The sequence below is a fragment of the Marmota marmota genome, unplaced genomic scaffold, assembly GCF_001458135.2.
Source record: "Marmota marmota marmota unplaced genomic scaffold, marMar, whole genome shotgun sequence".
NCBI lineage: Eukaryota > Metazoa > Chordata > Mammalia > Rodentia > Sciuridae > Marmota > Marmota marmota.
The window spans coordinates 29,998,078-30,022,033 of record NW_025999990.1 but is presented as its reverse complement, the minus strand read 5'-3'; the positions used below and the strand labels follow the sequence as shown (position 1 = coordinate 30,022,033).

At 39.0% G+C, this 23,956-nt stretch overlaps 2 protein-coding genes across 9 annotated transcripts in view; one reads left to right on the top strand and one right to left on the bottom strand.

The window, feature by feature from the left end:
* The first annotated feature begins 7,891 nt into the window (after positions 1–7,891).
* CUNH18orf21 (chromosome unknown C18orf21 homolog) overlaps positions 7,892–23,956 on the top strand; it is a 30,585-nt gene continuing 14,520 nt past the window's right edge. The window contains exons 1-6 of one of the 7 annotated variants that reach the window (XM_048806325.1): positions 7,902–8,058; positions 8,137–8,159; positions 10,072–10,277; positions 12,129–12,328; positions 14,522–14,642; positions 19,512–20,810. In XM_048806325.1, coding sequence (XP_048662282.1) covers positions 7,913–8,058; positions 8,137–8,159; positions 10,072–10,277; positions 12,129–12,328; positions 14,522–14,642; positions 19,512–19,529 — 714 coding nt within the window. In that variant the 5' untranslated portion in view covers positions 7,902–7,912 and the 3' untranslated portion in view covers positions 19,530–20,810. Of the gene's footprint in view, positions 8,059–8,136; positions 8,160–9,541; positions 9,665–10,071; positions 10,278–12,128; positions 12,329–14,521; positions 15,002–15,209; positions 15,231–19,511; positions 20,811–23,956 lie in introns of those variants that run through there. The other 6 variants (XM_048806326.1, XM_015482432.2, XM_048806324.1 and 3 more) reach the window with 6 other exon arrangements.
* Rprd1a (regulation of nuclear pre-mRNA domain containing 1A) overlaps positions 20,304–23,956 on the bottom strand; it is a 59,665-nt gene continuing 56,012 nt past the window's right edge. For both annotated transcript variants that reach the window (XM_015482428.2, XM_048806323.1), the window contains one exon: positions 20,304–23,814. In XM_015482428.2, the coding sequence (XP_015337914.1) occupies positions 23,665–23,814 (150 nt within the window). In that variant the 3' untranslated portion in view covers positions 20,304–23,664. The remainder of the gene's footprint in view (positions 23,815–23,956) is intronic.

The window sequence follows — 23,956 nt, the reverse complement described above, 5'->3', positions numbered from 1 at the left end:
AGGATCAGGATAATGGAAATGTAGAAGTCAAGGTATGGGGAGGCATATTTGGGCTCTGCAGGAGAAGATTCTTGGGTGTCTCATAGCTGTCCTATGGGGAAGCAGTCTGTCCCGTGAAAGAGTGTATGTGCTGGAACTGCACAAACTCTGTAGGTCCCAGCATGGCCTCTACAGCTCTCCTGGATGCTACATCACCCTCGGTTTGATACTTTGTTTTTTTATACCAGGGATTGAACTCAGGGGCACTTACCCACCACTGGGCCACATCCCCAGCCCTTTTTTTGTATTTTATTTGGAGACAGGGTATCACTGAGTTGCTTAAGGCCTCACTTTTGCTGAGGCTGGCTGTGAACCAGATCCTCCTGCCTCATCCTCCTGAGCAGTGGGATTATGGGCATGCACCATGGTGCCTGGCTTTGATACTTATCTTGTATTAATAGGCTCATTATATGCTTTCTGATTGTCTGACAATAGATTAAAAAATATACCTCTGGTAAGATAGCCAGCTTATAGAGTCCAAAGGGCAGCAGAGGAAAACAGAAAGGAGCCAAACTAGATAGGAAGGTATATAAAGGCATAGAGACAGGGCTGAGGAGAAAAGTAGCTCAGCAGTAGAGCACTTGCCTAGCATGCAGGAGGCACTGGGTTCGATCCTCAGCCACCACATAAAAATAAATAAATAAAATAGGGCTGGGGATGTGGCTCAAGTGGTAGCACACTCGCCTGGCATGCGTGCGGCCCGGGTTCAATCCTCAGCACCACATACAAACAAAGATGTTGTGTCCGCCGAAAACTAAAAAATAAATATTAAAAAAATTCTCTCTCTCTCTCTCTCTCTCTCTCTCTCTCTCTCAAAAAAATAAATAAATAAAATATATTGTTTCCATCTACAACTAAAAATAATAAATAAAAAAAGACATAGAGACGTGCAAATGATGACCAGTCAGAGATTTGTACAGAGATTAGGATAAACCTAGAGACAGAGGGGCACAGAGAGAAGCAGAGACTGATGGAAGGAGGGATGATATTGACCAGGGCCAAGAACAGATAGTCCATGACTCTCAACGATTTGACTTACAACATTTCAACTTTATGATGATGCAAAAGTAGAAACCATATTTTGATTTATGACACTTTCCTGAGCAAACGATATGTGGTCCTAGAGCTCTTGTGGTGCTGGGCAGTGGCAGTGAGTCACAGCTCCCAGTCAGCCCTGCAGTCAGGAGAGTAAACAATCCATATTCTGAAGTGTGCCGTGTGGCTAAACTATGATGTTTTTGTAGGTGAAATGTGGGGGGCCACTCCTGAGCTATCTGAATAGCCTCTGCTAGGCCTTGGAGCCAAGGAGATTTTTGGTCTGGTTTGCAAGTCATTTTGTGGCTTATTTCGCAAAGCACGTGGTCTTCAATCAGCTAGAGAGGCTGCTCTGTAGCTCTAGATTTGGGTGTTACCCATTGGGCTTGGACAGCCCTCCTCCTTATTTGGCAAAAGAACATTCCATTGAAATCTTTTGAAGCCCTCTTATATAAATAAAGCAAACACAGGCCTCTCTCTCTCTCTCTCTCTCCTTCCAGTGTGCAGTGTGGAAGCAGGATCCCTAAGGTCACAGAGCCAACCAGCCCTCACTTTCCAAAATTATTTCTTTGTCATGTGACTTTTCGCCGTGTTTCTCAACAGCACGTTTCACATAAGGGAAACCCAAATTTCATATCCCGCGCAGGAAGTGAGACAGAAGTATAAGAATCGAGAAGTCTAAGAATAGAGTGAAATATAGACAATGCACTTTTGACTTATGATATTTTCGGGATGTAATCCCATCATAAATGGAGGACCATGGGTGATACAGAGGAGGAGGTGATACAAAATAGTTTGGTGACACAAGAATAGGACAGTTATGGGGCTGGAAGCAGAACTTCAGTAAGTGGAGAAGTGGACAGGAAGGGACAGGTGAGGCACTGAGTATGGACAGGTAGTTTGAGAAGCTGGGCGGTGGAGCAGATGAGGCAGAACATCAAGAGGCAACTAGAGCCAGGAGCGTACCTGTAATCCCAGCAGCTAGGAGGCTGAGGCAGGAAATCACCAGTCCAAAGCCAGCCTCAGCAAAAGTGAGGCACTAAGAAACTCAGTGAGACCCTATCTCTAAATAAAATTTTAAAAATAGGGCAGGGGATGTGGCTCAGTGGTCAAGTGCCCTGAGTTCAATCCCTGCTGCCAAAAACAAAAGAGACAACTAGATGGCTGCTGTGTGTGCGCACTTATAAGCTGAGGAGAAAAGCAAGGGGAGAGAGAGAGAAAATATATGTATGGAGACAGAGACGGCAACTGAAGAGTAAGATTCCTGGGGATGCCAAGGAGGACACTGGAGCAGCTCTGTCAGGGAGAACCCCCCAAACACAGAGAGAGGAAAAAGGGATGATGATGGAGGGAGGGGAAGGACACTAAGGAAACCCCTTCTTTGTATGTTCTTTGTTAACGGTTACCCTAAGTTCATCCCCAACTTTATTACAGAGGCTAACAAAGCAAAAACACTGTCTTTCATGGAGCCCCTTGAAGCTGTGTAACTCAGAATTGGTTAAGGAATCAGAGGTTTCATTGTCTGAATTTTTAAAAAAAGGTTTATGGACTTCTCTATTTTATTTTATTTGTTGTTTTTAGATATACATGACCGTAGAGTTTATTTTGACATATTATGCATACATGGAGTACAAACCATTCAGTTAGGATCCCTATCTTCCTGTTGTACATAATGTGAAGTTACAATTGGTTGTGTTTTCATACATGAGCAAAGGAAAGCTATGTCTGATTCATTCCCCTGTCTTTCCTATTCTCATTCCCCTTCCCTTCCCTTCATTCCCCTTTGTCTAATCCAATGAACTTCTATTCTTCCCCTCCCTCCCCTCCTTTGCTTTGAGTTAGTATCCATGTATCAGAGAGAACATTTGGCCTTTGGTTTTTTGGACTTCCTTCTTTCTGTCTGGAAAAAGGCACCATACCCAGAAATGCAGCAGCCATCTTGCAATCATTAGGATGAAGCCACGTGCTAAGGATGTTGGAGCAGGAAGACAGAGCAAGCCAGGGTTGCTGGTGATCTCCCTTAGTCTAGATCTCTATTGCCTCCCCACAGATTTCTCACTGATCCCTTCTGGTAGTTTTCTGATTCTTCCTAAATGACATATACATAGTGGACTCTAGTTTTCTGCAAAGCAAGAGGTGAGACAGAAGATGATAAGGGCACGGGGAAGGACTGAAATGGCTTCAGGTGGATATTTAAAATTGGCAACCTGTATATTAACTGGGGTTTTTTTTTTTCCAGCTGCATTCTGGTTGTCTATACAAATCATTCAGCTCCTGCCATCCTGAAACCCCTACAGACATTTGATTCAAAACAATCCATCCAGTTGGAGAGAAAAGGGGTGGAGGAGCAGAGGAAAGTACAAACAATACAAGATCGACCATTCATTGATACTTATTGAAGCTGGGTTGAAGTGGCACCCCCTTTCTCCACTGAAAAGTCTTAACTGAGCCTCTCCAGAAATCTTCACCCAGACTGATTTTAGGAATGCCAGCAAAAGAGTCTCTGCAAAAGAGTTCAATGTAGATAAACTTCCTATTTTCATGTCGCCCTATTTTACTTGGCCACTGGCAGAGAAGATACCAGCACTCCAGGTGCTGGACACCCCTTACTAGTTTTTCACAAACATATCCAGTATAGTATTTTGAAGAAATGTGCAAACAAGGCCTCTCTGGCCTTGAGCTGGGACTTCACAGAAATGTCTACATTTTAAGATAAGTTATAAATGGGCTCCATGGTAACAGCTGGCACGGGGAGCAAAGAAAGGGGAGAAGATGCTCTCCCCTTCTCAGGTATTGTCCTTGAAGGGTTAACTTGCCCAAAACAGTGAAAGAAAAAAGCTGCTTTTATGTGAACTTCTGCAGACTGTGAACTTCTGAGCTCCTCCCCTTACATGCTGGGTATAAAACTCTGAAACTCCCTGAACTTGGGGTTCAGGGGATTGATTGATTACAGCAAAAGCTGTGCCCTCTGATCCTGGCTGCAGCCAAATAAAACTGTTTCCTGCCATCTTTGGTGCCTTGCCTCGTTTGTCCCTACAACAGGGTGATGGGCTCATTTCATGTTCTCATTACTTTTGCACTTGAAAATTTCCAAGATAAAAATGTGTATTTAAGGGGCAAAATGAATGAAATTGAAAACAAAACTACTGGGGCTGGGGATGTGGCTCAAGCGGTAGCGCGCTCGCCTGGCATGCGTGCGGCCCGGGTTGGATCCTCAGCACCACATACAAACAAAGATGTTGTGTCTGCCGAAAACTAAAAAATAAACATTAAAAAAAAAAAACCCTACTAACTACTATGGGTAGAACATGATTCATAAATGTATTCTCACAAAGGAAAACCTTCCAGAAGCTGAAACAGGCAGTGAATAGAAGGTGAGTCTACACTGCTGGGTTGCCTATGTAGGCACTCACCCCACTCCTGAGTGTGAACTGGGAAAGGGGTGGCCCTCTGAATCCCTGGCTCTGTTCAGGATCCTGAGCGTCTCCCACTTCACCTCCCTCTGAGTCCACTGGACTGCTGGACAAGGCTTGAACTTGGGCCTGACAGAGTTGCTCTTCTTTGACTGGCTTTCACAAATTGAAGTTGCTAAATGTCATGTGAAACTGAAAGACTCAGCTAACTCGTGCATCAGACAAAGACAGGCTTAAGTCAATGTTACCACAAAATAATTCAACCATGTAGATCAAGGGCTCTGATTTCTCTGGGGTATTAGAATGGACACTCAAAAAAGTACTGGCATCTTTCCAAATCATAAAATTATTGATGAGTAATTCTTTTCTACTTTTTTCCAGGCCTTTCTTTTTTCCCAATCAACATCAATATTTGCTACAGTAATTCCCAACTAAAAAATGAGCTCATGGTTTTGCATTTGTGCCTGTAATTATCTAAAGATAGCCTCAAAGTTTTTTAAATCAAATTAGTTATATATATATATATATATATATATATATATATATTTCAGTTTGTGGCAATGGTTCTGAGACATTTTTCTTACCTCTTGAGAGAAGTGGGGTGGTAAAGGCAGCTGGTGATGAGCATGGGGGACTGGGTGGACATGCAGGGGACAGCCCTGGTCCTTGGGTCACTAGCCCTTCACTAGATTTGGGGGGACTAAAGTTGAAAGGCAAGCTCCCATCCCTTTTGTACTCTGAACTTTACGTTCCATGCACATGGTGATTCTTATCTAGAACCACATTTAGTTATAGTTTTAGCCTCTTCTTTTTCAGATTGCTAAACTGAGGTACAGTCGAGCTGAGGAAAATTGTTCACCATTACAAAGCCACTTAATAACAGACCAGAGTCCAAATGTGCCAGCTGATCTTTACACTCATTCTGCCTTCTTATTGAAATGGAAAAATAATTTCTGGGCAGGAGATATTTAAAGTACAAGCTCTCTAGAGAAAGGAGACATGGCGCTGGTGAGCTATAAACAGAAAGCTTGATGTTTAGACTATGTTTAGTTAGACTCATATTTTTTTGGAAGCAGGGAAATGATGCAGAGGAGATTAATATGGTTGAAGCAACCTGGACTCAGAAAACACACCCTTCTATTAAAGGTTTGTGATGTGTTAGGAGATCAATGACGGGTGAATCAGGCAAGAAAAGGACCAACATGAAGATCGGGGACTTCAGAGCCAAAGGAGCTGGCTCAAGTGTAACATCAGTTCTGTGATTGAGTAACTTCTCTCTGAGCCTCAGTCTTACCAGTGGAGTAGGAATAACAACAGTGTCTGGCTACCGGGGCTATGAGAACCTACTCATTTAGCAAATCTTTATTGAGCCCCTTCTCTGTGCCAGGCAACAGACAATATCCAGAACAGCAAATAGAACACACCAAGTTCTACTGCCCTTAGTTCACTCTGAATAGGTACAGGTAAACAATGAATGAATAAGGTGATTTCAGATACTAAGGTTACTATGTGTTAAAAGAACTTTAGACAATATAAATTTAACAGGATTTAATCAAGCAAAGAATGACTCACAAACCAAACAGCCCTCAAAACCAGAACAGGTTCAGAGAGATTTGATTTGGAACGTGGACAGGCAGCATTTATGGGCAAAAAATGGAAGTGAGGTACAGAGACAGCTTGACTAGTAACAGCTCCGGATTTGCCTCATCTGAACTTGGTTGATCAGTTGGCCACCTGTGATTTTTATGAGGCTCAGCTACCATGATTGGCTGAGATTCAGCTATTTATTAGAAAAGTATATCTATCTGTTAGATATTCAGTTAGCTTACATACTCATTAGGTTATAGCTCATTACATAAGGACTCAAGTACAAAGGCATCCTCAGGCCAGATTTAGTTTCATTTAACATATGACACAAGTAAAAACAAGTAATGGAAGAAAATTACTTGATGGGAAGGGAGAAACTCTTTTATTCAGAGAGTCAAGGAAGGCCTTTGAAAAGGACAAGCAGCCATGGGAAGGATTCTCATTCAAAGCAGAGAACAGCAAAGACCCTGGAGGAGGTCTCAACAGGATGTGTTTGAGAGACAAAAGAGAAGGCTATTGTGGCAAGAGCAGTGAGCAGATGAGACAAGATGAGGTCTGAGATGGAGGCAGTCATCTGCCCAGAGAGGGCCCTGGAAAGCATGACCAGGTGCTGGTGTTCTAAGTGCACTAAGGAGCCTTGAGAAGTCTCTGAGCAGGAACATTTTATAGTCACAAAAATCATTTACTGTACATTTTAAGAAGGCTGTCTAGTCTGCTTTGTTGAGAATGAACTGGGGGAATAGGAAAGGAATCAGGAAAAGAATGGAGGGGACTGTGTTAGAGGCACAGGCAAGAGAACAGGATGGACATGATGGTGCAGAGAAGTGGACAGCGTAGTGATTTGCTGTTGGTGGAGAGCCAACAGGACGTGTACGCAGACCAATTGCAAGTCAGGAAAGAGGAAATGCAGTGAGGTTGGGTGTGCTAAGATGGAAAAAGACTGAGCAGCCAGGCAGGATGGTGGAAGAGACCAAGAGTGCTTTTTGGCCACATCTCGACTGAGAAAAGAAGTTGCAATTTCAGTAGAGATGCTGAGGGGCATTTATGTATAGGAGTGTGATGCTCAGAGGTGAGAAGAGAGGACTGGCTGAAGGAAGTGTGCTGGGCACCAGGCACAGTGTGTGCATGTTTCCTCTTTTCTGCTTCATTGGTTAGTGAACAGAACAAAGAGTCTAGAAATAGATTCCACCACGTTTAAAAGGTTTTTCTACATGATGAAGTGAAATTTCACCTGTGCGATGAGGTTGCCCTGAGGACTACATGAATTAATACTTATTAAGATGCTTTTAAGAAGTTCCTGGCACACCTTCAGTCCTCATTGCATTTTATCTTTATTTCAATGCAGATGGAGAAGTCCTAAGGGGTCTTTGCATAACCTGCTATCCACCTTGAAAGAAACGTCAGCTGCTCAACCTTACGCTTAAGTGAAGATACACTTGATGTCAATAAAAAATGTACAAGAATAAAAATCGAACTAGAAACGTGTGAGGGAAAAAAAAAAATGTGGATGACTAGCTAGTTGACTAATCTCATCATAAACCCTGCCTTTTCCCGCTACCCAGAAAAACTTGACCCTGACGGGATAACACAGCTGTCAAGGAGCAAGCGAGCGGAAGAGGAAGACACTAAGTTCCAGACCTGGCCGCCCTTGCCTGGTCAAGAACCTCGCGGAGGGTTTAAGCGGACCAGGCAGAACAGAGAACGCTGGTGCAGGACAGTGGTGAAGGCGAGCTCCCGGCTGGGCACGCCTGCGCGCCAGGCGGGACGCGAAGGAACCCGGAACCTTTAGCTGCGGGTGCCCGTTTCCAACAGGAACTTGAATCCTGAGGCCAACGCTGATGACGCTAGAAAGCCGACATCCGGCGTCTCCTTTTTTTGCTGGGTCTCGGCGGCAAGTGGTAGTGAAGATGAGGCAGAAGCACTATTTGGAGGCTGCGGCGCGAAACCTAGTCGAGAGCTGCCCGGGCCAGGCCCGCTATCTCCTGTAGGAGACGGACGGAGGGGAGCGGGAGCGGGCGGGAGGTGTTCCTTTGCTCCTAACGTGTCTCTTTCTCTTTTACAGCTGGGCCTACAGTTCGTCACACGGTAGGGAGGACCCCTGTCTGTTGGGGGGTTAGGTCCTGTTGCCCTGCTGTACCCATTCCGCACAGCGCTCCGAGTGATCTAAAAGAGAAGGCTGATCGACTCAGTTGTCTCGTTTTAAAAGCAAAACAAAGTGGAAGTTTCCCAATTTTATGAGAAATCCACATTCCTGAGTGTGCCTTATCTTGCTTGACATTGGACACATTTTTCAGTGTTTTCGAAATAGTTTCCATTTGACCCCCAGGTCATCACATTCATCTTTGACCTTTTCCAGCACCTGTTGATCTGCTTTGCTGATTCCTCCCGGTTCCGCAACTTCTAAATATTACAGTGGATCCAGACTCAGCCCTTGGACCATTTTTCGAGCTACACTCACTTCTTTGCTGATCGTTTTTCATCCAGTCTCATAGTATTTAAATACCAGGCCTAACCAAGTTCTAGCCCCAACCCCCTCCGAATTGGAGACCCACGTCAGGTGCCTTCTTGACAACCTCTTTTGAATGTCTAGTATGCATTTCAAACTTAATTGTCTAAAACCTGAGCATAACCGCCAACAAATGCCTTGGTTGTTCCCGTCTCAGTAAGTGCTGACCCTGAGAGTTATTCAGCCCAAACTCTTGGAGCCATTCTTGACCCCCTAAAAACCCTCTTCTCCCCCATCAATATGCTTGCAAATTCTGTTTGCTTTAAGATTTCCCAATTGTAGCCGGCACAGTGGTGCACACCTGTAATCCTACTGGCTCGGACGCTGAGACAAGAGAAGCACAAGTTCAAAGCTAGCCTCAGCAACTTAGTGGATCCTTAGCAATTTAGAGATTCCCTCTCTCGAAATAAAAAGTAAAAGGGCTGAGGGTGTGGCTCAGTGGTAAAGGGCCTCTGGGTTCAATCCCCCCTACAAAAACAAAACAAACAAAAAAACACCAAGTCTAGCCAATTTTTATCGCATCCACTGCCTTTCCTGGATTACTACCAGCAGCTACCATGCATTCATACAGTCTGTTCTCAAACCAGCAGCCAGAGTGACTGAGATTAAAAAACAAAACTAGATCATGACCCTTCCCTGCCATAAAAGGCTTCCCATGTCAGACTAAAAGTCCTTTAGAAAGATTATTCAACCCTATAGGATAGGCCCACATAACTTCTCTGACCTGTTCTCATTTGTTCATTTGACTTCAGCCTTGCAGGTTGGCCTCCTTACTGTTTTTTTGTTTGTTTTGTTTCAGAGCCTTTGGAGCTGCCCTGTCCCCTACCTAGAACTCTTGGCTCACAAACCTGCTTTGATTCCTACCTGTAAATGTCACTTAATGAAGCCTTCCCTAGACATCCTATTTAAAATTACAACACACTCTGTTCTTTCCTGTCTTACTTTTTTTTTTTCCTGGCAGCACCTAAAAGATGCCTCCGTAGATTGTGGTCCTTTGTTTAGGGCTGTATCTCTAACACCCACAACAATATCTAGCACTTAATAGTCACTCAGTAAATATAAATGAATCTTACATTTGGCAGAGGTAAGTTATAGACATGTCTGTCCTTTGATCATTTGTAGTACTCTTGTTCTTGCATCTCTAGAATAATGCTCAACAGTAGGTACTCAATAAACATTGGTTGTGATGATTGTTTATAAAAAGAAAATCATACTGTAATTTGTTTTTTAAAAAGTAGTGACAAGTAATGAGCCAGGTAGCAAATACTGGAGACCTAGCCTGTCTGTTGAAAGGAGTGAATGGATGGAATTGTAGAATTTTGCAAGATAAATTGTTGCCAGTTTTGTGTTTTTGAAATTTTTGTATTTTAAGTTTGCTTAAAGAATACATATTGTCTGCTCATGCCAGTACCTTTTCTTCTTAATATTTTTAATGTCAACTGTTTGAGATAATAGAATAGTTCAGTTTACTGAATCGTTTCATTTGCATAGTTTTAGATGACAAGAGCACTTTTGAAGAAACATGTCCATACTGTTTCCAGCTGTTGGTTCTGGATAATTCTAGAGTGCGTCTCAAACCCAAGGCCAAATTGACACCCAGAATACAGAAACTTCTTAATCGAGAAGCAAGAAATAATACGCTCAGTTTTAAAGAAGCAAAAATAGTCAAAAAGTATAAAGACTCCAAAAGTGTATTGGTAAGATTTCAGTTCCAGTATATATTAATAAGTTGTAATTCCTTTCTGTCACTTTCAATAATGTTAAGAATCAGCCTATAACTCAGAAATTTGTAGTAGTATATCTGGATTATTATAATATATACATAAAATTTTTTTCTAGTGATTAATGTTTCATCAAGAGTACATTTGTTTAATTTCATAATTACCTCAAAACTAAACATTGTATGTTGTTAATTATTCTCAGATCTCATTGGTGAACAGTTAAAATGTCAGGATTTCTTGATCACATCAGAATGACTCCATTTGAACTGTAATTACCAACCACTACACTGTTTTTTCAGTTAACGGTTCTTTTCTTCACACTGCTGTACTTTATGTATGTAGGTATTAGTGTCCTTTGTTCATTCATTTCCCCCATGTTAGTGTGTAACTACTTGTTTGCCCAACAACAGGTGAGTGTCTTGCATTCATTCAGTATTCTGTTATATGCCACTCAGTGCTTAGTACTAAGGATATAAAATGGAATAAAACAAAATCAAATTACTTATGGTTTACTAGGTGGAGGCCAGTGTCAGATGTATTTTGTATCCTTCATATTTCAAGTATCCAGATTCAAGTGGAAGGCACTGCTGGATATTGGACATTATAACAGCTTAGGTTTGGCCCAAGACTATAATTAGTAATAACTTGAATTGAAAATTGCCATATTTAGGAGTTTACCAGTATTGGACAAGTAAGTGCATTTTGTTTTGTCATAAAATCAAATGTTCAAAGGGTAAGAGAAAATACTGGAGTAAGTAGAATTTACTCTTTCTCTTTGGAGAATTATATTTTTCAAAAAGTATCACTGCCACATATTTGTTAAATGTTCCTAAATGGGAAGATAATAAGTGCTTCCTTGTTGTCTTCCAGTATTTTACCTTCATGAAACTTACATTCTGATGTATTTTAATTAAAGGTCAGCTAAAGGATGCTAGGGGTGTTGATTTTGCTGATTTATTTTGACCTCTTTTAAAGCCTCTTTTGGAAAAATATAAACAGAACTTCTGAAAATATCTCACCTAAACCGGTTTATATTGTGTTGAAGCATGGGCTGAATTCTGGTGCATTTTGAGTGAGAGGTGTAGAAGAAAGGCATTAGCTAGACAATGGACCATTTCTTTAAAGATTAATCTTTTTAAAAATTTTTTATTAGTTATTGATGGGCCTTTATTTATTGATTAGTTTATATGTGGTGCTAAGAATCAAACCCAGTGCCTTACACATGCTAGGCAAGCAGTCTACCACTGAGCCACAACCCCAGCCCTAAAAATTAATCTTGAAGAGAAAGTCAACCTCTAAAGCTAATGACAGGAATGAAGAGGTGTGAGAATATTGATAATTCATTTGTTTTTATATATTATTGTATAACTATTTTCAGAATTGCTAAGGATTTAAAGGGGGCACTTAAATTTTCAGTGATATTCTACTGTGTTTTATTGGGAAAAGACTTGAAGTTCATCTGCAAAAAATATTAAATGCCTATTGATTTTACAAAGAACATTCAAATGTTAGAATGTTGTTCCTAGTCTCCTTCCTAATTCCCCCCAAACATGGTTTGTGTTGAGAAACTAGTGAGCTCATTATCTGTAAGGAAAAAAAAAAAACAAAAACAAAAAACTCTTTTAAAACCAATATGTTTAACCATTAATTTTTTGTTGAAAATTTTCTAATGTTAAATTTGTCTTTGTCTTATTCCTACTGCTAAATTGCGGTCTCCCAGAGGGCAGCCTATGTGTTATTTATTTCTGTAGCAACCAGACGTAAGAATCCAGGGAACATGTGGTTTATTGAATAAAATATAACCCATGTTTCCTCTTTTTTTGGTAGTTGATTACTTGTAAAACATGCAACAGAACGGTTAAACATCATGGCAAAAGCAGAAGCTTTCTGTCCACATTGAAGAGCAGTCATACCACTCCTACAAGCAAACTCAGCCCTAAGAGACCAGAGAGACAGTCTCCAAGTTTTGCAAACTTCACTCCTAATATGCCTGGCTCCAAAGGCAAGAGCCCAGCATTGATTTTCAGGTATCCTAATTCATCAGTTTTATTTGAATTGTCAGTGTGAACTCAAGAATTTCTTCTGATTTCCTCTGTTTATACTTCTGAATATTATATGCAGATCAGGCCTTGGCCCCATTTCACCTCCATACCCTTTTCTTCTCTGATGTCACACATTTCTATATCTTCAACTCTCATTTTAGTACATATGAATTCTAAGTACAATACTCTTTCAGTCTCTCCCTGGGTGTATTTTCAACTGCCTGTTAAATATATTCACTCTTACATGTCCAAAACAGCTAACCACTCAGAACTGCCCATCCTCATAGTTCCTTATTCTGTGAATGAACATGTCCTCTCCGATAGTCCTACCTAAAAAAAAAAGGCAGAATAACCGACAACTCCTGTTCCCGTGGTCCTTGTAATAAATTTCTATCTATTCTCATTCCATGCTGTTTACATCTGTTTTCCTTTTCCCCTCAACTGCTGCTGTTCCTATTCACTTTTTATTAGGACTATTACTGTGATTTCCTAATGGGTCTTTTAGCTTCTAGTTTCAAGCCCTTCTAGTCTGATCATCTTCCTGAAGCACAGCTTTGATTAGCAGCCTTTAATACCTAACTGCAACATATGAATCAAATACTCCAGCATGGCTTTCCAGCCCTTATTATCCAGCACCAACTGACTGTCCATCTTACTTTGCCTTAGTTCATGTTATGTGCCAGGAAAACTGAATCACTCACAGTATACTTTCCTGCTTAAGCCTTTACTTTTGTTCTTTCCTCTATCAGAAATCCTATGGAAATTTGACTAAATAGGGATTTTTCAAATAAGTCTGAATACATGTTTTTATTTTAGTAATTCTTGATTCTTTAATCACTAAGTTTAAATTTAATTCCATAGAAACTATAAAAGGAATCTTGGGACATTTTGCTACAACAGAGAAACTGAGTCTTGAATATTGATAATGAAATCTAGCAAGGACTGAATTATCTCTGCTTTTGTATTGAATTTTTTATATTGGGCTTGAAGTTTATAAAATTAGGTTAAAAATTAAAATAAAATTTCAAGTCAATTTTCCCTACTTTTGATTTAATTATTTTGATATTTAGTGTAGTACTCAATAGCAATTTTTACTTTATTGGATAAATGTGGATGAGAGAAAGTTTGGCTTATTTAAAAGAATTAAGTTGCATTTACACAAGACTATAGTTGGCCTTCTGTATCTACTGTTCTGCATCTGTAGATTCAGCCAGTAGTAGATTGCATACTGGATTTTATTCAGAAAAATAAAATTATGTCTGTACTGAATATGTACAGACTCTTTGTCTTGTCACTATTCCCTAAATAATACAGTATAAAAACTCTCTAAAGCATTTACCTTGTATTAGGTATTATAAGTACTCTAGAGATGACTTAAACTCTTTAGGAAGGTATGCATAGGTTATATGCAAATACTGAGCCATTTTATGTAAGGGACCTGAGTATCTATGGATTTGGGTATCCATGGTGAGTCCTGGAATCAAGCACCTTGTGAGTAGCAAGGAACCACTGTTCTTCTTAGATGAATAAATGCAAGAATGGTAGATACTGTACATATACCGTATAGATAGGGAATCAAGAGAGAGCTCAGACCCCAGGTAAGGATTCAAGGGGATAGAACACAGTTGGAGGAAATGAAATTAACTCATCCTAGATGGGGAATTATTTATTTAATGGACATTTCTAGATGCTTTCTATGTGCCTGACACTGTCAAAAAGTACTATAATGAGAAATTAGTAATATAATGTCTGCCCTACAGAGCTGACAATCTAGTGGGGAAGATACAGTGGAAAGGTACCTTTGTGTGTTGGTTGAGATCCTTCACTTTGGATATCTTTCACGTTTGAGCTATGAAAAAGGAATATGTTTTAAAGTCCTTGCTTAGAATTTTATGAATGTTAACTTCAGGCTCAAAGAGAACTCAGATCTGATAACACTGTACCTATAGGCCAACTGCCCTATATACCTCCTAAATGTTGTCCATAGCCTGATATTTCACGAGGAGATGTTTTAAAAATAGGAATGACTTCTGAGTACAGCCACTGCCCATATATAGCCATAATACAAAAGACTAAGAAATTATTGTAGTAGCACTTATCTGTACAGGAAGACTATTTTGTCACTTGTCATTATAACTTAGTTTTTTAAATTTTTTTATCTTTATTTTTTTTTTTCAGAACACCTACATCTGGACAATCAACACCCATTTGCTCCTCAAGGAGTGTGAAAAAAGGAAAGAAACACTTCTCTCAACTAAAAATGTTCCTTAGTCAGAATGAATCCCAAAAAAATTCAAAGGTAGATTTCAGAAATTTCTTATCCTCTCTATGAAGTCTTTTGGACTTTGAAAATAAGAAATTTTTCTAGTACAATTTCTAATTAATAATATGAAAAGTTTTTTTTAAAATTTATTTATTCTTTGAATACATGGAAATTAGGCAGACTTTTCTTGGCATTCTTCAGTGTAATAGGGAAAACGTCTCATTAGAGTGAATAACTAAAACATCACAGGTGGCCATTGAGGATCAAAAAATACATGAAAGTTCTTGTAAATAGTAAGGATATATGTGGACATTGAATGATAGTATTTTTTTCCTCCTTTAGTTTTAACAGTTTTCATTATGTCATTTTCTTTCAAAATAAAATTGAGAGCTTAATGAGAGGGTCTGTCATTCATGCAGATTTCTTCTGCACCTGTGTAGCCTTATCAGAAAACGAATCCAGTATGTACTATTTTCTCATTCATATACATAGTTATATGAGTAAAATCTTAGCATTATTCCTATTTTGAATGCAAAAGTAAGTACCTTGTACATTCTTTTTTTTTTTTTTTTTCTTTTTTTAACTCTTTTATTTATTTTTTAGGTATAGATGGACACAACACAATGCCTTTATTTTTATGTGGTGCTGAGGATTGAACCCGGGTCCTGGCCGTGCTAGGCAAGCGCTCTACCGCTGAGCCACAATCCCAGTCCCTCGTACTTTCTTTTTTTAGTGGTGTCGGGGATTGTACCCAGGTCCTCATGCATGCTAGGCATGCTCACTAGCACTGAGTCATACTACCAGCCCAACACTCTTGATTTAGGTGATTTACAAGGTACAGAAATTTCCCTTTTATAACTTTCTATTGTTTCTATAGTAATATTTTAAATTTGCTCTAGAGATAACTCATTTCTAGGTCTAAAAACCGTATCAGAACATAAACAGTAACAGTTTTGCTACCTTAAATCTTTCTGAAATTTATAAATGTATACACACATATTTTATTAAAATATAAATTAATTTTAATAAAAATTTATTAAATTTTTATTTTTTAATGATAAACTAAGATTGTACTCCACCTGTCTTAAGCTTTTCGGAAAAGGGAACCTTTACCTGGGCATGGCAGCACATGCTATAATCTCAGCTTCTTGTGAGGCTGAGGCAGAAGGATTCTAAGTTCAAGTCCAGCCTCAGCAATTTAGTGAGACCCTATCTCCAAGTGAAAAATAAAAAGGACTGGGAATATAGCTCATTGGTAAAGCACCCCTGGGTTCAAGTCCAAGTACCACAAAAAGAAAACAAAGAAAGAGAACTATTATACACTACCAGTGGTAATGGAAGTTGGTACAGCCATTTGGAAAAGACTGGGAATATGGCTTAGTGGTAGACTGCTTGCTTAGGTTCAGTACCCAGCATTAAATCCCACTCTGGGTATATATCCAAAGGAACTGAAATCTATATGTTGCAGAGATGTCAGCTCTCCCATGTTTGTCGCAAGTGTTATTCACAGTAGTCAAAATATGGAAATGACCCAAGAGCCATCAGTGGACAAATGAATTTTTTAAAGATACCTTTATTTTATAAAGATATAAAGAAAGAAAGATATAAATAAATAAAATAAAGATACCTTTATTTTATTATCTATTTGTATTTATTTATTTATTTATTTTGGTACCAGGGATTGAACTCGGGCACTCGACCACTGAGCCACATCCCAGCCCTATTATTAGAGACAGGGTCTCACCTAGTTGCTTAGTGCCTTGCAGTTGCTGAGGCTGGCTTTGAACTCTCAGTTCTCCTGTCTCAGCCTCCCAAGCCGCTGGGGTTACAGGCATGTGCCACTGTGCCTGGCTATTTTTATGTGGTGCTGAGGATTGAACCCAGGGTCTCACACATGTTACACAAGTACTCTACCACTGAGTTATATCCCCAGTCCAACAAATGGAGTTTTTGGGGGGTTGGGAGGTACTGGGGATTGAACTCAGGGGCACTCGACCACTGAGCCACATTCCCAGCCCTACTTTTATTTTATTTAAAGACAAGGTCTCTCTCTCAAAGGTCTCTGAGTTGCTTAGCACCTCACCATTGCTGAGACTGGCTTTGAACTTGCCATCCTCCTGTCTCAGCCTCCCAAGCCAATGGGATAACAAACTGCACCACCATGACCGAACAACAAATTGATTTTTAAAATATGAAATACATAGTGGAATACTATTCAGCCTTTTAAAAGTAGGAAATTCTATCATTTGCTACAACATGCATGAACCTGCAGGACATGCTGCTAAGCGAAATAAGCGGGGCACAGAGAGACAAAACTTGTATTTTCTCATGTGGATCCAAAACAGTTGAACACAAAAGTAGAGAATAGAATGGTGGTTACCAGAGGCTGAGAGAGAGATTGTTCAAAGGATACAACGTTTCAGTTAGGATTAAGTTAATGTATACTTAAAAATAACTAAAAGATTTTAAATATAGTCACCACAAAGAAATGATAAATATTTGATATGATGCATGTCCATCAGCTTGATTTAATCCACAGTGTACACATGTAATGAAACATCACATTGTACCCTGTGACCATATATAATTACTTGTAAGAATAAAATAATAAAATGGATGCACAAGAACGCCATGTTTGGTGAATCTCATAAGTTGTACTGAAAAAGAAAAATAAGTAAAAAATACTTTGAATATTAATCTGGTTCCTCTCTGCTGCTTGAAAGTTTGAAACTTAAATTTTCATGTATTAGGGCCTGCCTGACAAACTGAAAGGCTAAGATTAACCAGTTGGAAATTATGCTAACAAGAACAAGCACCACAACAATGGCAAACAGGGACAGGCTTTCCCTTTGTATCCACAAACATCTACCACTACCATTCTTAATTGGGCTTCTGACCACCTTAGGCTCATAAAACACTGAAAAGCTGAGGAAGGATTCTGCAATGGATAATCTTAGGAAACATGTGCCTCTTACTGGTCACTACTGACCAGTTGGCACTATTTTCAAAGCTGTGAGCAACCCATCAAACTCTTCATTAAGTCAGATAGCAGAGGCTGGAGTTGTTCAGTGGTAGAGCACTTGCCTAGCATGTGTTAGTCACTGAGTTCGATTCTTGGCACCACATAAAAATAAATAAAATAAAGGTATTGTGTCCATCTACAACTAAAAAAAAAGCAATGTTTTTCAATTCATCTTCCAACCCTGGTCAAATAGTGATGACTTCCTGAAGTTCTTATTTTATTCATAAGAGATAGAAAAACATTCAGAATGCATGTTTAAGGATATGGCATGAGTTGAGACATAATGAATACTCAAGAGTTCTTTCCCCCACCCCCAGACAGGGTCTCACTAAATTGCCCAAGCTGTCCTCAGCCTCCAAGTCAGGCATTATAGGTGTGTGTGTAAGCAACTTAGCAAGACCCTGTCTCAAAAAATATAAAGGGTGAGGGATATGGTTCAGTGGTTAAGCACCCCTTGGTTCAATTCCCAGCATTGGAAAAAGAAAAAAAATTATAGCTTTAAAAATACCTGTCTAACTATTTTTAGATGTATCTGAACAAGCCAATGGCTCTGAGTCAAGTCCCTTTATATTTTTTGAGACAGAGTCTCACTAAGTCGCTTAGGGCCTCACTAAATTGCCAAGGCTGGCCTTGAATTTGCAATCCTCTTGTCTTAGCCAAATTGTTTTTTGAGTTAAGATATACGTGTTGTGTAGTATACATTTGGTAACTTTTAACTATAATCTGACTATTAAATACATTGACATTGTTGTGCATACGTTACCACCAATCATCTCTAGAACGTCTTTTAACTTCTGAAGGCTGGGGTTGGGGCTCAGCAGTAGAGCGCTTGTCTAGCATGTGCAAGGCACTGGATTCGATCCTCAGCACCACCTCAGTTCAATCCCTGAAACGAGGCGGGGGCGGGGGGAAACACCACAACAAAATACTTCGCATAACATCCTTCCACAAGCACCCATCTTTCAATGGTGCTTTTAGTTGTTTTTTTTTTAATTTGAATACTTGCATAATTTTAATTTCTTTAACCTGTTATGCAAAACATAGACTTGGTGATAGTGGGGCTGCTACCCCATATATCAATATAAAAAGCAGCCTCATGGTTACAGAGTATAGGATTGGAACTACACTCAGAATTGGGTTTGAATCTTAGTTCAACATTTGGCTTGTCATGAGTCCTGCTGAACTTACACTGTCTTAGTTACCCATATGTAAAATGGCATAATCAATCTATCACAGAGCATATCACAGTACTTAGAACAGTTCCTGGTGCATAGAAAGCATTCTTACTTGTGTGAGCCGCTTTCTCAGTCAAGCTTTTTTGCCACTATGACCAAAAGACCGGAGAAGAACAATTTTAGGGGAGGAAACATTTATTTGGGGGCTCATTGTTTCAGAGGTCTAAGTCCATATAAGGCTGGCTCCATTTCTTGGGGTTTGAGGTGAGGCAGAACATCATGGTGAAAGAGTGTGGTGGAGGGAAACAGCTGGGAACATAGCACACAAGAAGCACAAAGAAAGACTCCACTTACCAGATACAAAATAGACACCCCAATGATCCACCTCTTCCAACCATACCCTATCTGCCTTCAGTTACCACTCAATCAATTCCTACTAGATTAATTCACTGATTGGGTTAAGGCTTTCATAACCCAATTATTTCAACTCTAAGTCTTCTTGCATTTTGGTGGGGGACACCTCACATCCAAACTATAAAAGCTGCCATTATTATATCAAGTATGCTTTGTAGGGCATTGTTTCTCAAAATACTGTCCATTAATTACATGTGTCAAAAGATTTGTATGACTTGTTTTAAAACGTAGATTTTTTGATCTATTTCTAATCTTTTGAAAACATAATCTCTGAATAAAAACCTACTATTGTAGACAGGGAGAAATGGATAGGAATGAAAAGCACCTGAATTCAAGTAAAGTGACCAGATGTCATCTCGGAAAGGATTACCAGGGATATTATCCAGAGGACTACATCTCCCAAACTTTCTAAGTCAAAAGAATCAGAAAGTTTTGACTCTATAGATATATCTTCCTTTTGCAAATTCCCCAAAGTTTAATAAAAGAAGTTTGGCAAACACTGTTCTAGAGAGTCCCATAGGTTTTTAGTATTCTCCAAATTTGCTTTGAATTCAAGGTGTGACAAGAGAGCATGTGTGCTAGGCAATTAAAGGTACCAAGTCAATCTGTTTACTTGAAAGAATGTAATAAGCACTAGTAAGCACCAGGTCACAAAAGGTCTTGTTCTCTGCCCCAAAGGAACCTGCTACAGTGAACTGTAAACCCATATTTTATTACCTGGAATTATTTAAATATTTTAAATCATGAAGCAAGTTGCAAAGTTGGTTCAGAGCAGCAGTTATTCACATGTGGTCCCTAAACCCAGCAGCATCAGCATGAAGTTGTTAGAAAAGTGAACTATTAGGTCTCACTCCAACTTACTGAATCTGTGTATAGCTCCCAGCCATCAACAGTTTTAATGCTCCAGGTGATTCTGATGGTTCCTCAAGTTTAGGACCACTGGCCAAGTCCAGCAATCTCCTCAGCATTTCTTTGCCATTATATCACTGAACACTTCCAGGACTTTGCTTCCTTCCTAGTCCATTATTTCCCTCCACCCCCACATCCAATAATTCAGATTCACAAAAACAACCTACACAATAAACCTTGAAAAGAACATAAAACTTTATTAAGAACATCTTATACTGTAATCAGATACAGCCAAAGAAAAGGGGTAAACAAACGGGGAGAGTTCATCTTCCCATGTGCTACTGCCACCTCAGAACAGACTCATGTGGATGGCTGGAATTATAGTTGGCAACAAATGCTCTGTATAAATAAACTCATCAAGTAACACAATGTTCCCTTTCTATACAGAGAAGAACTGGGTTTACACTTTAAAAAGCTTTGATATAGTGCAACAGCTATGAAACAAGACTACATCTTTAGGAGCTATTTCTTAATAGAATACAAAGCAGTTTAGTAACTTTATGTTATTTCATATTATGTAAATTTTTAGAATGGAAAATTCAGAAAGGACCTTCTATCTTTCCCTAAAATAAGTTAATTTGTACTTTTGAGGGTTTTTTTTTTTTCTTTCTCTCTAAAGAGTTCTCAGAACCAGTTCAGTAACTATACTGCAAAAGATGAGTTGCTCATCTACAGTGAAAACTTTCAACCTAAGTTTGTTCTTTTAATTTTGCAAATCAAGATGACTGGGTCACCCCAGCTTTTGCTGATTCTGAAGGATTTCTTATAGAAAAACCCTGATTCGGAGTGCATGTGAAAGAGGTACCAAAAAAGTTGCATTTGGAATGGTTTTCCTTAAGGGAGGGTGGCTGTTGAGCACAACTGACTTTCTCAGACTCCAGGTTCTCCCCTATGGACTTTTACTTACTGTGATGGAAGGAGCAGAGGGAGTGCCAGGGAATCTGTTCAGACTGCCACTCCAGCAACTCTCTGCACTGTTTGTGGAGAAAAGAGTGATGGTATCCATTCAAACCACAGTACCCCTACTGCAAGTATGGTGACATGCTTTTCTCTTGAGGGGCCAGGCCAAACTGCACTCAGATGCATGATTTGCCTCAGGTACACAGTGAAGAAAATGCTCATGATTTACAATTTGGTATTACAGTATCCCACCTAACCCCATTTCTTGAAAAAATTTAGCCTTCTTTTTAGGAAGGAAGACTATTCACTGCTAAGGCTTACCATGTTAACTATCATAAGGCGGAAAACATGACTAAAGCAGACTATTGTATGTGTTCAGTTAGTGGACTAACCAACAACTAACTGAGGTTTGTGGAGGACTGGTCAAGGGGTGGGATTCAGGTTCTTGAGTACTATCACTTATCACAAATCTCATCAAGCTCTTTAAAAAAATAATGCATTTTTATCATAAATATTTAGAGCAGATACTGGCATCAAAATCAGTATCTAAGTTAGAAGTCTGTCTTAAATGGTGAAAATATTCCAACAAACTTCTAAAAGATTTCAAATCTTTCCAGGAGTACACAGTTTATAAATTAGTTTTAAATGGAAAAAATATATATTCTGAATGGATAAATCACCACTTTAGCAGATCATAAATAAGGTCAAGATATTGAAAATAAGTTAACATACAAGTTCTTGCTTTCACATTAATAACAACAAAAAATCTAACTTACTTGGTATACTTTCACAGCAGGTATAACCAGGTTTTGTAATTGTGCATTTGTTACCTCTCCCCCTTTGCTCTTTTCTTCTATTTCCTATACCTAGGGACAGAGGTACACAGCACAGGCAGATACCCCAATGTGCGGTTCTGGCTGCCGCACACCATTTCCTTGCTTAGAGTGATGTTATTACAAATGCTGGTCAGGATCTATGATTAGTAATTTATCAACCATATTACAAGTTAAGTACATTCATGGTTAAGTGGATTAGGTTCCCAGGTGAGCTTTCAATAGTAATGTGCATAGGGAACCTAACTACTACTGTTTCTGTGAGAAAATGTGTCCTAACTACCAAAGTTGTCTAAAACACTTTGGAATGTAAGACATTTATGGATGGGACTATTTTATATGCATCTGTTTTAGAAATAGGTCAAATTGTAAAAATCACTGTTTCCAGAACTACAGTCTATCAAAACTAAATTTTGCCTTCTCTTTCACATGTGAACTAATTTTAACTATAATCTCTAATACTGAGAAACAAAGTGAAGCCATTTAGAATAGTGAGACATAATTGGCTTGTGGGATTTAAAAGATGTTTTATTGACTATCTACTTTGAATTTGCCTACAATGAGAAATGTCTAATGTAAAGCAATGGATGAGAAAAATGTTTATCCTAAGTCATTATTGAATACAAATCCACAGCTTAACAATATGATTTAAAAAGAAAGCTGGAGAGCATGCAAATGCTCTAACACACAGGGTTAGAAATAAAAGGTAAAAGTACATTTGTTTTGTATTTACATCTGTAAATATACAAATATAAAATTTACCAGATCTACCCTGTAGTGTAGCACTCTTAATTTCCAAATATACAGTCATTCAAAAACTTGAAGGGAACATTAAAAATGTCCCAGGCTACTTTACTGAACATTAATGAATATCGAGTTCTTGTACTATTAGAGCTAAAAATACTACTGTGTTTTAAGTTATACAGCTGAGGGAATAATAAAAGTATCATTTCATGTTTCTTTTAATCCCATAGATAGCTTTTTTTATCAAAGGGATCAATTATGTTAAAAGGAGACTGATTTGACAAATAGAAATCAGTTCCAGAACCAAAGTTGTTCTCTTGGTAGAGTCTCAAAATTCATAGCATTTTCATATTAATCTATTCAAAAAATTCTAAACAGTATAATCAAAGGAGTCCCTATTTCACAATCTTTTTAGTCTATGATGGCAGTTGAAATAGAACTCCTACAATGCTATCTGAAAAGTTCTCTAGACTTCGATCTGACCCTACAAGTGGCATCCATGTTTAGTGTTAAATTACTGACCTCTAGAGAGTAAGGAATCAAAAGTAGGGAGAGGCACAGAACCGATATTTGGGTTGGGGAGAAGGATGAAGATTAAGTTGGAACATTTAGTCCCTTCTATAATCAAGTCCTAACTATACCATAATAAAGTCTCAACCAACTCCTGATTAGTTCTTCCCCTTTAGGAATTAGATAGTATACAGTGATTAGATACTGAAAAAAGAAAATAATGAAAAACAATTGAAAATACATGAAGAAATAGAAACATGGACTTTCTCACAAGACCCTGGATCAAAAAAATTTACAAAAAGATTGTTTGAAAATAATCACTATGTGAGCTTATTAATACACAGAGATCATCACTTTGTTTAAACTAAGTCATGTTAACTTACTAATAAAATAGTAAACAAATCAACATTTTAAACAATTTTATAAATTACTTGTCGCTTCTTTTGTTAGTATCACTCTCTCAACAATATACAAAAATAACGCTACAGGACTATCCACCTAACCCGTCTCCATGTCTTGCAAAGTCCTGGGCCCTGGAAAGAAACTGGTCGTCAATCTTCACTGTAGATGTCCCCCGCAAAGGGCAGGTGCATGTGGCTGCCAGTGACATTGGGCAATCGAGATAAGTCTGGCAGGCTCTGGATCCGGGACCTGAGTTCTTTGCGCACCAGGGAAACTCTGGCTAACTTGCGCTTGTATTCCTGTAACAGCAAATTATTTTTGTTAGTATTCAGGGACTCAAAGAGCTATCTAGCATATGCTCTGCATAAAATCTGATACTGTGCCAAATTTTAAAAAGACTACTCTTTGAGTTTTATTATCCAAAGAGGGATACTACAATCT